This window comes from Leucopleurus acutus (assembly GCF_964270905.1).
Source record: "Leucopleurus acutus genome assembly, chromosome: 2".
NCBI classification, from domain to species: domain Eukaryota; kingdom Metazoa; phylum Chordata; class Mammalia; order Artiodactyla; family Delphinidae; genus Leucopleurus; species Leucopleurus acutus.
The window spans coordinates 191,535,741-191,547,596 of NC_139143.1; the positions used below are offsets into that span (position 1 = coordinate 191,535,741).

At 62.7% G+C, this 11,856-nt stretch overlaps 1 protein-coding gene across 1 annotated transcript in view; it reads left to right on the top strand.

The window, feature by feature from the left end:
• MEGF6 (multiple EGF like domains 6) overlaps positions 1 to 7,356 on the top strand; it is a gene marked incomplete at both ends in the record, with an annotated part of 97,872 nt that extends 90,516 nt beyond the window's left edge. Inside the window, 15 exon segments of the mRNA XM_082860327.1 lie at positions 88 to 108; positions 111 to 218; positions 301 to 429; positions 598 to 729; positions 834 to 962; positions 1,516 to 1,644; positions 2,645 to 2,773; positions 3,055 to 3,183; positions 3,417 to 3,545; positions 3,633 to 3,761; positions 4,455 to 4,583; positions 5,957 to 6,004; positions 6,338 to 6,412; positions 6,415 to 6,908; positions 7,306 to 7,356. Coding sequence (XP_082716453.1) covers positions 88 to 108; positions 111 to 218; positions 301 to 429; positions 598 to 729; positions 834 to 962; positions 1,516 to 1,644; positions 2,645 to 2,773; positions 3,055 to 3,183; positions 3,417 to 3,545; positions 3,633 to 3,761; positions 4,455 to 4,583; positions 5,957 to 6,004; positions 6,338 to 6,412; positions 6,415 to 6,908; positions 7,306 to 7,356 — 1,961 coding nt within the window.
• Positions 7,357 to 11,856: the final 4,500 nt, after the last annotated feature.

Sequence of the window (11,856 nt, forward strand, 5' to 3'; positions counted from 1 at the left end):
GGCAGGGCTGCGGGCTGAGCTCCCGGGGCCTCCCCGCCTCTGTCCAGGGAGCCGCCCCGAGCAGCCCGCCCGCCTCTTTCCCCGCAGCCTGTCCCAAGGGTGCGTTCGGGTTCTCTGTGAGAGGAGAACTGTGCCCGCCGGCGGGGGGGCCGCCTGCCACCGTGTCACCGGGGCATGCCTCTGCCCGCCGGGATTGAGGGGCTTGCGGTGTGAGAATGGCGAGCCCCCAGCTCCGCTGGTGCTCTGGGTGGGGCTGGGCCCTTCACACGATGACCCCTCCGGGCCCATGCCTCCCTGCAGCCTGCCCGCCCGGCTGGTTTGGAGAGGCCTGTGCCCAGCGCTGCCAGTGCCCACCCGGCGTTGCCTGCCACCACGTCACCGGAGAGTGTCACTGTCCCCCAGGCTTCACTGGGCCCGGCTGTGAGCAGGGTAGGTGACCAACCTGGGCGGGCCCTTGGGCAGTGGGTGGCTCAGGCCACATGTGCCCCTGTGCTGGGCCCCAAACCTCTACCCCCAGGAGGGGCTCCGGGAGGCGACTCCCGGGAGGATGCCCACTCCAGGCAGGGCCGGCACTGACCTCCTGCCTCCTCACCCCAGCCTGCCCGCCCGGTGCCTTTGGGGAGAACTGTGGGCAGAAGTGTCAGTGTCCCGGCGAGGACCAGGCCTGCCACCCTGCCTCAGGGGCCTGCGTGTGTGCCGCTGGCTACCACGGTGCCGGCTGCCAGCAACGTGAGTGTGCCCATGCTGCCCGCTGGGCCCTCGGGAAGGATGACGTGGGAGGTCAGGGGCTTTGTGAGCCCCCTGGCCCCTGGCAGCTGGCCCCTCCCCTGCAGGGTGCCTGCCCGGGCGGTTCGGGCCCGGCTGTGAGCAGCTGTGTGGGTGTCTCAACGGGGGCTCCTGTGACGCGGCCACAGGGGCCTGCCACTGCCCACCTGGGTTCCTCGGAACGGACTGCAGCCTCGGTGAGTGGCCAGGGTGAGGGCAGGGGCAGCTCCTCCCTGCGCCTTGGTGGTTAGTGTTAGCCAGCCTGCGGGGAGGACAGCCCCTGACCACCCCCTTCTTGGGCCCGCCCCCCGGGGCCTGGCCGCAGGCCGGGCTGAGCTGGGGGTTCCATGTGACCAAAGCATCCCTGCCGGCCAGCTCTGCCTGGCCGTGTGCTGTGCCCCCAGCTCACGCCATGTCCACCAGGGGCCGTGCAGAGGCCAGCTGGGCATGCTGCCGAGAGAATGGCTTTTCCCTGAGCCAGGTGGGGCCTTTCCAATCATCTGGAATCCTGGCTGGGCTGGCGGGGTGGGCGGGGGGCCACCGTGAGTCACGGGAAATGCAGCGCAGGCCGGCCCCCAGCAGAGCCAGCAGGCAGGGGGCGTGGCAGCAGGCAGCCCCGCCGCATCTGGGCAGACAAGGGAGTCTCCCCACCCCGCCTTCCCTGGCCCATCCCGCCCTGTCCCAGGTTGACACGGCAGAGAGAGGGGGGATCCTGCCTGGAGTGGCCACCCTCCCATTTCCTCCTGGCAGCCTGTCCACACGGCCGCTTTGGCCCCCGCTGTGCCCACGTGTGCAGTTGTGGGCAGGGGGCGGCTTGTGACCCCGTGACCGGCACCTGCTCCTGCCCCCCCGGGAGGACCGGCGTCCACTGTGAGCACGGTGAGAGCCTGCTCCCCCTGCTGCCTTGGATACTTCATGGGTATCACTCCCTCAGCCTCGGGGGGAGGGTGATGGGGTGAAGCCCTGGGGTCACTGGCGGAGAACTGGGTCTCCACCATTAACCCCCCAAGTGCCCTGAGGATAAGTGAAGGTCTAGCTTGTGTTGACAGCAGCGTCCACTCGGGTCATTGGATCATCCAGTAGCATCCCACGCCTTGTCTTGACCTGTGACTCCAAGGCTCAGGCCATCAAGTGACCTGTCCAGTTCCCTGTGGCCAGTGGGGGATGAACCCGTTCTGACCCAGAGCCCCCCCCCAGCAGGAGGGGTCAGGCGGCTGTTTCGTCTGAGGACGGAGCCAGCCTTCTGGCTGATGTTCTCTTGGGTTGGGGTCCCTCTGGCCTTTCTGCCGGGCCCAGTGGCCAGGGACCCCACAGAGAGGGAGGCCTGGAGCCCAGCCCATGGTGGGGAGCTGGGGCAGTCCCTGGGGACTGTGGTGGGGCTCATGCTTATGATGGCATGCACGGTCCTCAAGGCCCTGCTTGGCCTGGCCCCACACCCTGGTAGGTCTGAGCCCCCTGCCGCCCTCTGGTCCTCGCCAAGGGGCCGGTCACACTCCCCGAGGCCCGCAGGGAAGGACGGTAGCCATGGGTCAATCAGCGTGTGAACAGGGGCCACCTGGAGTGCAGGGTTGCCCAGCCTCCTCTGTGCTGCCACCTCCAGGAAGACTTCCCTAACCCCCTCCCGCCAGCTGGGCAGGCGCTCACAGCCCCTGGCGGGCCCTGGTCCCTTTCGTCCTGTTATCCTCAGCGCCGACCAGGCCCGGCATCTGCGGAGGATGGGTGAACGGGCAGGATGTGGTTGGTGTTGTTTCCTGGCGCGTGTGTGCCCAGGGGGCAGGGACCGGTTCTGAGAGGCCCGGGGAGTGTTTGTTGAATGACTGTCAGATCTGGGGGTTGCGTCCCTGGGCCAGAGCTCTGAGCAGTGCCCGACTGTCCCCAGGTTGCCCCCAGAACCGGTTTGGTGTGAACTGTGAGCACATGTGCTCCTGCAGGAACGGGGGCCTGTGCCACGCCGCCAGCGGCAGCTGCTCCTGCGGCCTGGGCTGGACCGGGCTGCACTGCGAGCTGGGTGAGTGTCTGTCCGGGACAGCCTGGGGGCCACATCGCCGTGTGAGCTGCAGGGGTGGTACCTGCAGGGGAGCGAGGCCGTACCCGGTGTGGTGGTGGCAGGGTGGGGGGCCCTAGGCTCCCGAGGGGGGCCATAGCTCGAGGGCGTTTGCGGGGGCCGCAGGTTGCTGTAGGGCCGGGCAAGGCTGCCGGGCTCCCGCGGATCAGGCTAGTGCCCAGGGGCCAGCCCCGTGCCCCCTGCTCTCCCGTGGCAGGAGGCTGACCCGCCGGCCCCCTCCCCAGCCTGCCCCGCTGGGCGCTACGGTGCCGCCTGCCGCCTGGAATGCTCCTGCCGCAACCACGGCACCTGTGAGCCCTCGTCGGGCGCCTGCCACTGCAGCCCCGGCTTCTATGGCCAGGCCTGCGAGCACCGTGAGTTGTGGGGTCGGCCCCTGTCCCGGCATCCGCTCCTCTGCTTTCCGTGTCACTCCCCGCGGGGGCCCGATGAGATGAGGCCTGACCCCAGCTTCGGTGGGGCTCCTGGGCCAGAGGTCCCGGCTCAGGGCCGGGCCTGGGTGGGAGGACAGGGGACCTGGGCCCCTGACCCGGTCCTTTGCTCACTCTGGGCAAACTGAGTCAGGAGCTCCAACCCGGGTCTCCCTCAGCCTGTCCCGCTGGCTTCCACGGGGCTGGCTGCCGGGGGACGTGCGAGTGTCAGCACGGCGCCCCCTGCGACCCCGTCAGTGGCAGGTGCCTCTGCCCTGCCGGCTTCCGCGGCCAGTTCTGCGAGAAGGGTGAGTGGTCCGTGCGCCCACGTTCTCCATCCGGCCCCTCACCCCCGGGTACGGGACAGGTGATGCTAAGCCCACTGCCCCCACCAGGGTGTGAGCCGGGCTCATTTGGAGAAGGCTGCAACCAGCAGTGTGACTGCGAGGATGGGGTGCCCTGCGACCCTGTCACCGGCCACTGCCTATGCCCCCCGGGGCTCATGGGGGCCACCTGTGACCTGGGTGAGTCTGGGGTCCCGCTTGGTGGGGGGCATGGGCGCGGGTCTCTGTCAGTGTTGTTGACTGTGTTAAAGGAGCCCCACCTGTGCCACGTGTGGCCTGGGCACCGTGCCCAACCCCTCCCTCTGCAGGGGCCCCAGCACAGAGCTCCTGCTCGGGTTGTCAAGGCCAGTCCCACCCTCTGGCCCCCACCTGAGTCCCCAGTTAGCCTCTCCCTTGGGCGTGGGCCCAGTTAGGTGGGAAGGTAACGTGCCAGCCTCCCAGACGTGCCCGGGAGGAGGCGCCGGCCCTGGGGGCTCCACACACGTCCTCGTGGCTCTTGGCCGTCTCGCCCTGGAGGGAGCATCCCTGACCGCCAGCTCCCCTTTGCCAGCCGGGGGCTGGGCGGGAAGGCGGGGCAGTGATCCTGGGCCGGTGCCTGGTGCCCTGCGCTTTCCCATGTGAGAGCTCCTGCAGGACAGGGAAGCTGAGGCCCGAGGTCCTTGCTCCCGCGCATCCCCCACGGGGCGGCCCGAAGCCTGGGGTCCCGGCCGCAGGCAGACGGGAGTGGCACTCAGGCCCGTCCCCGTGCCCTGTGCCCTCAGGCTGCGGAAGCGGCTGTGGCACTCAGGCCCGTCTCTCCCGTGCCCTGTGCCCTCAGGCTGCAGAAGCGGCTGCGGCACTCAGGCCCGTCTCTCCCGTGTCTTGTGCCCTCAGGCTGCAGAAGCGGCTTCTTCGGGCCAGGCTGTGCCTTGCGCTGTTCCTGCGGGGGTGGGGCTGACTGCGACGCTGTCAGTGGGCAGTGCCACTGCGTGGACGGCTACATGGGGCCCATGTGCCAGCAGGGTGAGTCAGGCTCGGGGGAGAGCGGGACGACTCTGCTGGCTGGGCCAAAGGTCACCAACCCAGCGCGGCGCCCGTGGTATCTGCAGGCCTCTCGCGGGTCAAGTGTGAACCTTCCAGCCCTTGGACCACGGGGCCGGACTCGGCCGTGGGCCAGCCAGCAGTGCCCTGCTGACTCCAGGCCCAGACAGCGGCTGGGGTGGGCTCAAACTGCAGAGGGCGGAGACCCCACGGGCAGGGCTGGGTGATCCAGCGTGGGTGGGCGCAGACACAGCCCACCGCCCCACCCCTTCCTAGCCCTGTGTGTGTGAACCAGGGCACGGCGGTGCGCCCGTGCATGTGTGTGCAGTAGCACAGGCGTGTGCTCCCGTCTGTGCACGCTAGCACCTGCGTGTGTCCCAGTGTGTGCGTGCCAGTGCCTGTGTGTGCTCCCACGCGCGCGTGTGCTTCATGGCATGCCTGTGCTCCAGTGCATTCGTGTTCCTTTTTGCACCCACGGGCAGGGTCGGGGAAGGTGCCATGATGACACCGCGGCCTCTCAGCCCCCTGAGCCTCTGGGGGAATGTGCTGTCTGCAGGCAGAGCTCGGGGTGCCCTGCCCCTCCGGCCAGCTGTGCTCCTCTGGTGTCCCGGTCCCCTCCCCCAGGCCCAGCCTGCGCCTGGGAAGAGGCAGCACCAAGAGGTCGTGTCTGCCAAGCGAGAGCAGAGGCTGGCTTGGGGCCTGTGCCGGCAGGCCCCGAGATGGGGCGAAGGGGGAGCCAGGCTGTGAGCGGGGATTCCAGTCTGGGCTCCTTGGTTTGGGGACCCCAGACGTGGTCTTCATACTGTGTGTGCATCTTCTTGAGCCCCGTCGAGGCGGCCATGGCCCCAAACTGTTAAGCACCTTTAGGGGAAGGATCCCCCCTCCTGCAGAGGGGTGGGGTGGGGCAGCTGGAGGCAGGACCTGGGGGGCTGGTGCTGGGATGAACGCTGTCCATGGCGGCACCTGGTGGTCAGGTGTGGTACTGCGCCGCAGGCGTCCTGGGCGGCCTTGACCTTCAGCGAGGGTCCGGAGCTGGGGGTTCAGCTGCCTGAGGCCCCGTCTGCTTGAGCAGAGCCCTGCTGGGAAGGAGGACAGGCAGGGCCTCGCTGCCCTCTGTCCTGGAGTGGACCCTGCTTAGTCCCTCCCCATCCAGCCCGAAGTCCCACCTCCCGGCCCCTCTTCCAGCAGGCAGGGCTGGGGCCTTGCCTTTGGGGAGCGGGAGAGCCCCATCATTTGCATAGGAGTGAGGTGGGGAGAGGCCCTGCAGGGTGGGAGTGGGGGTCCCTGCAGGCCTCGCTGCCCCGTTTCTGTTGCCCACCAAAGGGTGGGGCAGTAGCGTGTCTGTCTGCCTTCAGGTGGGCCCTCCCAGTTCCCCGAGACCCCATCCACAGCCCTGGGCCCAGGTAAGGGGGCCGGGGGCATCCCCACTTTGCCAGGAGGGTGGCATTTGGTGGCATCGTGTGTTCGTTACCAGCAGACTGAGGCCAGAGGAGGGGTGAGAATCGGGCACTTGCGTGTGATCTGGGCCCCACTGGGTGGTGGGCATTCCAGAATCTGGACCGCAGAGATGAGGTGTCGGGGGCAGCTGGGGAGGAGCGGCTGGGCTGCCCCCCTCTGTCGGGCTGGGGCTGGAAGGACAGGAGGGGAGTCCTGAGCCCAGAGCTCTGAAAACGTGGGGAGTCTGCACCTGCCCCGGGGTGACCTGCTCGTCTCCTGCCCCTTCAGTGGCTTCACAGTCAGCCTCCCACCGCCCCGGTCTCAGCAGCAGCAGCGCAGAGAAGCAGTAGCTCAGGGGCAGCGCCCGCCAAGCCTGTCTCCCAGGGGCCGCTGAGAGGACCCAGGGGCCTTGGTGACCACGGAGGAGGGACGCCGGGGGCCGGGACTCCTGCCCCGCCCTTGTCTCCGAGGCCTGGGGACAGTCGTGCAGCTGCAAGGATCGTCTGGCCACGAGGAGGGAGGCCCTGCCCAGCCGCGCTCTGCAGCACCGGGGCACCGGCGCGGGGCCACAGTGTGGAGGAAGCCCCCGGCCGGCGCCCTGGGGCGGGACTGCGGGCAGGTGTGGGTGCAGGTGCGGGCGTGGGGCCCCTGCCCTCGGAGCAGGTTCTTCTGGTGCTAGGCCCGGGGACTGCTGCAGCTCAGCCTGTTTACCTGGAAACAGCTGGGCTGTATTTATGGAAAGGTATTTATGGGCAGCCAGACATGCCCACTGCACCCCTGGGCGCTGGAGGGCTGCCCGCCTCCTGCCCAGCCCGGGAAGCCCTGACTCGGGACTGTGGGACCCTGAGGGGCCTCTGGGTGGGCGCTTCGGTACCATGTGAAACCCAGTAAGTTAAGAAAGGAGCAGCCACTTCCTCAAGGCCTTGTGTTCACTGCTTCGTGTGGGCCCCGCGGGGTGGCCTCCTGGGCCTGCCGCCATGAACGCGCCTGACCGGAGAGGCCCGTTTGGCCCCTGTGCCCCTCTGGGGACCGGGGTGCCACACAAGCAAAGTTGGGTTTTATCCCAGTTCCCGGTGCTCTAGAGGGGCGTGGTGCCCCGAGACCGAGGAAGCGCTGAGTCCTAGAGCCTGCGTGGGGGCAGCATGGCCCCGAGGGGAGGAGGCCAGGGGTGCTGTTGGGGGCAGCATGGCCCCGAGGGGAGGAGGCCAGGGGTGCTGTTGGGGGCAGCCTGGGTGCCCCCGTACTCCTACCCTGGCCCTATCTTCAGGGTAGAGCCAATGGAGAGGGCTGGACCCAGATTGTCACGCTGGACACTTAGGTCTGGGCTGTAGCCCCCTCCCCCTCCCCTCCAGCACCAGCCCAGGTAGCTGATGCCTCTAAGGGCGAAGGATCTCATGGGGCAAAATAGGGTGGGTTCTAGAAAGCCCTGTCCCCTTAGACAGCTAGTGAACAGCCAGGAGCAGAGGAAACCGAATTAACGGGCCACCGTGTTAAGACTCTGAGGGACATGAATATAGTCCATACCTGGAAGGGGTTGGGGATGGTGGTGGTAACGTGATGCAGGAAGAAGCAGAGGCCAAGAAGGACCAGGGGCAGGACTGAGCGGGAGCGTGTGGGCGCTGCAGTCGGAGGGAGGGTGGCAGGAATCAGGCCGAACAGTGGGTTCTCCAGCTCAGGACACTCCCAGGAGGCAGCATGGAGGCTGAGAGAGAGAAGATACAAAGGAAAGATCGGTAGAAACGGGCAAGGGAAGTGTTAACACCCGTGTGTCTGAAGTCCTAGAAAAAGAAGGTAAAACCCATTGACACAAGGCAGCAGGTTCTCAGGTGCAAAGCTGGATGGTCTCAGATGGAAAGTACTCAAAGTGCAAATAAAACAAAGTAAAAAAGCCCTCGTCCAAAGGACTTAAAGAGTAGTGGCAAGGAGAAATACTACAATGCCCAGAAAAAAATAAACAGGCGTCAAGAGTGACATCTGACTCCACAGCAGAAACACTGAAAGCGAGAAGATGATGATGTTGATTTCAGAACGTTGAAGGGGAGATGTCGAAATTTGAATTTCACGGCCTTGAATCGTGTGTCCTGCTAAACTGTCACTGAGAAGCAAAGTGGGTGTTTATTCTCAGGTGTCCAGGGCCTCGGTGGGCACCGCGTGAGAACCAGACGTGAAAATACACTCAGAGAAGTTTCCCAGCAAGAAGGGAAAGTGTGAGGTCATCACTGCATTTCCCATATGACCTAGTGATTAAGAGAATCACAGCGGAAGCCAGGTGAGGTGGGAGCTGAGGCAGGTGGGAAAGAGAAAGACACGGATAAAAGGAAGCGAAACTCTAGTGCAGTTGGAGCTGAATAAGAAACTGTGACCTCCGCAAAAATGCTGGCAGGATGTTTAACTTTCAGATGGGAGGGAATTTCACCTCTCCAGGGGAAGGCAGGAAGGAAGGAAGAGTCCAGCAGGATAAGGAAGTAGATTAAAGCCTGATGGAAGTTGTTACAGATGATCACAGATCAGATTCCTAGACTGCATTAAACATGCTTCAACCGCATTTTGTTTACGAAAGACATTCCTGGAAGGACAGAAGTATAAGCGTACAAAGTAAACAGAAAGAAAGCCGGGCCGGGAGTTTTGTTATTTCAGGGTGAAAAGCGTCGTATGTGCCTGTTTGTAAACACACACATCCGTGCACCAGCAGTCGGGGCTCAGATTCGTGAAGCTGTGGTGGGCGTAACAGACGGAAATGATTAAACTGGTGATTTTAATATAAAAGCCAATACAAAAGCAAGACACAGCAGTGATAACGTTTTAATCACCTTTACACACATGCTGTGTATACCTATGCCTATATTCATTTATTTCTATTCACATATGTATACATCTATGTTTAAGTCTATGAACGTCACACTCAGCGAATGGAGAATAACGGAACATTTAACAAACCTAAAATTCCGTCTTTGAAGAGTAATAAAAAAGAATATTCTAACAAGATTGATGATTTTTTTAAACATGAAGCAAGAAAAAACAATACAGAAGATGGGAGGGTTAACTACAGACACAGAGAAAAGACATAAAAGAGAGTATTAGGAACAGCTATGTACTAGTAACTTTGAACACTTAGAAAAATGGATATGTTTTGGGAAAGTATAAAATGCCAGGATCAGTGTAAGTAGAAATTAAAAATGTGAAGAAACTAGTAACAAGTAAATGCAAACAGTAGTCACAGCTCCACCTCCCCCTCTGTCACCAGGAACACCTGGGACAGGTGTCGGTAAAGGAGGCTGGGCCAGACTTCCAAGACACAGGAACTTGTCTGATGTGAGATGTTCCAGAAACATTAAGTAGAGGAAACGCGACTCATTTCAGGAGGCCAGTCCCAACTGGGTTCTACAACCAGGTGAGGGCAGTACGAGAAAAGAAAATTACAGACTCACAACATGTATGCAGAAAGCCTGAGTAAAATATGCCGGCGTCTCAAAAATATTTAGAAAAAACCCACTTGACCCAATGGGACTTGGACCTGATTAAAATGAGAGGACAGTTTAACATCAGAAAATGTGTCCATGTGTTTGGGTGACATGAAAAATCACGATGGTCTTGCTAGAAGTAGAAACAGCATTCGATAAAGTTCAGCTCTCCCTCGGATGTAAGTGCTTGGGAAACTGGGTACAGAAAGGCGCTTTCTTGGCAATGGTCATGTGCTAAGAATGTACTAGTTGGGCAGGGAAAGTGATGGATTCCAGCAAGCGGCCCAGGCCTCCTCGCCCCCCCACCTGGGCTCCCGCCTCCCCTCCCCCGCGTTGCTGGTCTCCTCAGCCCTGATGTGACAGCCTGTATTTCTGGCCGTCCTTCCACATTAGAACTGGGGGCATGGGCTCGGCTTGCGTCATGCTGGGCCACCTGGACAGGACCTGGGTTGGGCCCTGTAAACTTCGTGGGAAGAATGAACAAATTCCCTTAAAGATGGAGAATCAGATCGTCACTCACTCCTCCTGACCCCAGCAGAGCTTGGAGGACCCCAGGCCATACCATCAGGTGAGCAAAAGAAGTGAGAGGTGTTCAGACCTGCGGGGAAGGGACAGACCAGCCTGTCGCTTTAGGAAAGCTGAGAGGGCCAGAGACAGATTAGCACAATCACAAGAATTTGGCAAAGTGGGCCATAAAGTCATATCGATGATAGGAAATGTATAAAACCTATAAAAATCTGTAGTTCTAAAATACTGCCAATGACCCACTAGAAAACAGAATACAGAATAAGATCCTGTTCAGCGTGGCAACAAACCCCGGAAATACCGGAATTTATCTCGCGAGAAGATGGGTGAAGCCCTTCACAGTTTCAGATCTTAAGGGCCAGAAAGTGAGGATGCCGGCCCCGGCCAGCCCTCAAACGGACTTGGTTCCAGTGACGGGGTAGATGGGTGACAACTGGGGGGGGGCGCGGTTTGGGGCCCAATGTCAGGGGTGCTGGCAACAGAGAGCCGGGAGGAGGTGAGTGGGGTTCACCAAAACCCAAGGGCTCGCAGGGGTGTGGGTGGAGAGGCGGGATCTGCACGTCCAAACACTGGTGCACAGCGTTGCTCCCAAGGGGCAGAAACGGCGGTCCAAGGGCTCTGCGTGAGGCCTGGGGATTGGGGTCCGCCAGGCACCGTTGGGTCCCAGGGATGCAGTGTAGGCCGAGGGGTGGGCCGCAGTGCCTGTGCCGGCCACCAGGGGCGATAGAGGGCAGCCGGGGCCGGGTTGGGGGGATCTCCCAGCAGGAGGGACCCGTCAGGGATGTTCCCTAGTGGTTGGGAGCAGCCAGGTGTGCAGAGAGATCCTAAAACTCTTGTTGAGTGCGGTGAGAACGAGGTCATGGGAACATGCGCCCTTTATGTAAATTATGTCCCCCACTCCATAGAGGGGAAACTGATTTACAAGGACATGCAGCACATGGGAGGGGGGCCTCCAGGCCCTGGGGTGATGAGCTCAGCTCGGCCCCTGATGCTCCCCCTACAGAGGGCTGGGGGGCCGTCCAGCTGTGTGACTGCCTACCCCTGGCCTCTGCACTCCTGCGAGCCACCCCTTGTGCTCCCACCTGTCCAGGGAGGGCGGAGGGTGCCCACTGCTCCTCGGGGCTGGGCACTGAGGTGCCCAGGCAGCTCTGGGGAAGGGGCGCAAGCCCCCACTCCTCACTGCTCCACAGTCATATCCACCCTGGTGCCCCGAGGCGAGAGGCCCCTGTGGAAGGGCTGGGACACCACAGTGTCGTTCCCACTGGACCCCGTCTGGACGTAGGCTTTGCTGGAATCGGCTGGGGTCCTAGGAAGCCTCAGTGGCCCCCCGCAAACCCCACCAGTAGGCAGAGGGCCCTTGGGCCTCTATCTCCCCACTTTGTAACAGCAGGGGCCGGGCTAGGTCCATTCCTGGTGTCGCCCCCTCCCCAGGGGAGCAGGTGTGACAGGCTCCTCCATGGGACCCTCTGTTATCTGGAAGGGGGAGTGCCACTAGGCACCAACACCAAGGACGTCTGTGGTCCTAAGAGGAGCCGCTCGGCAAGGAGGCAGGTCCGAGCACCCTCCAGCTGGGGGTGGGGAGGGTCCCGGCTGGCCCTGCCCTGGGAGGGGGTCATGATGATGGGATCATGACACCAGGGCCCGCAGGGCTGGACCCCAAGCTGAGCAGAGAGGCCCCTCGGAGGGGCCCCAGCAGGCACAGGTGCTGGGGGGAACCTGGGCTTTCCTCTCACTGCCCACAACCCACCCTTCTAGGCCCCTCCAGGCCTCACCGCAGCTGGGGCCCTGTGCTTCCCGATTCTGCTGGGAGGGTTTTTGTCCCGAGCTGGCCT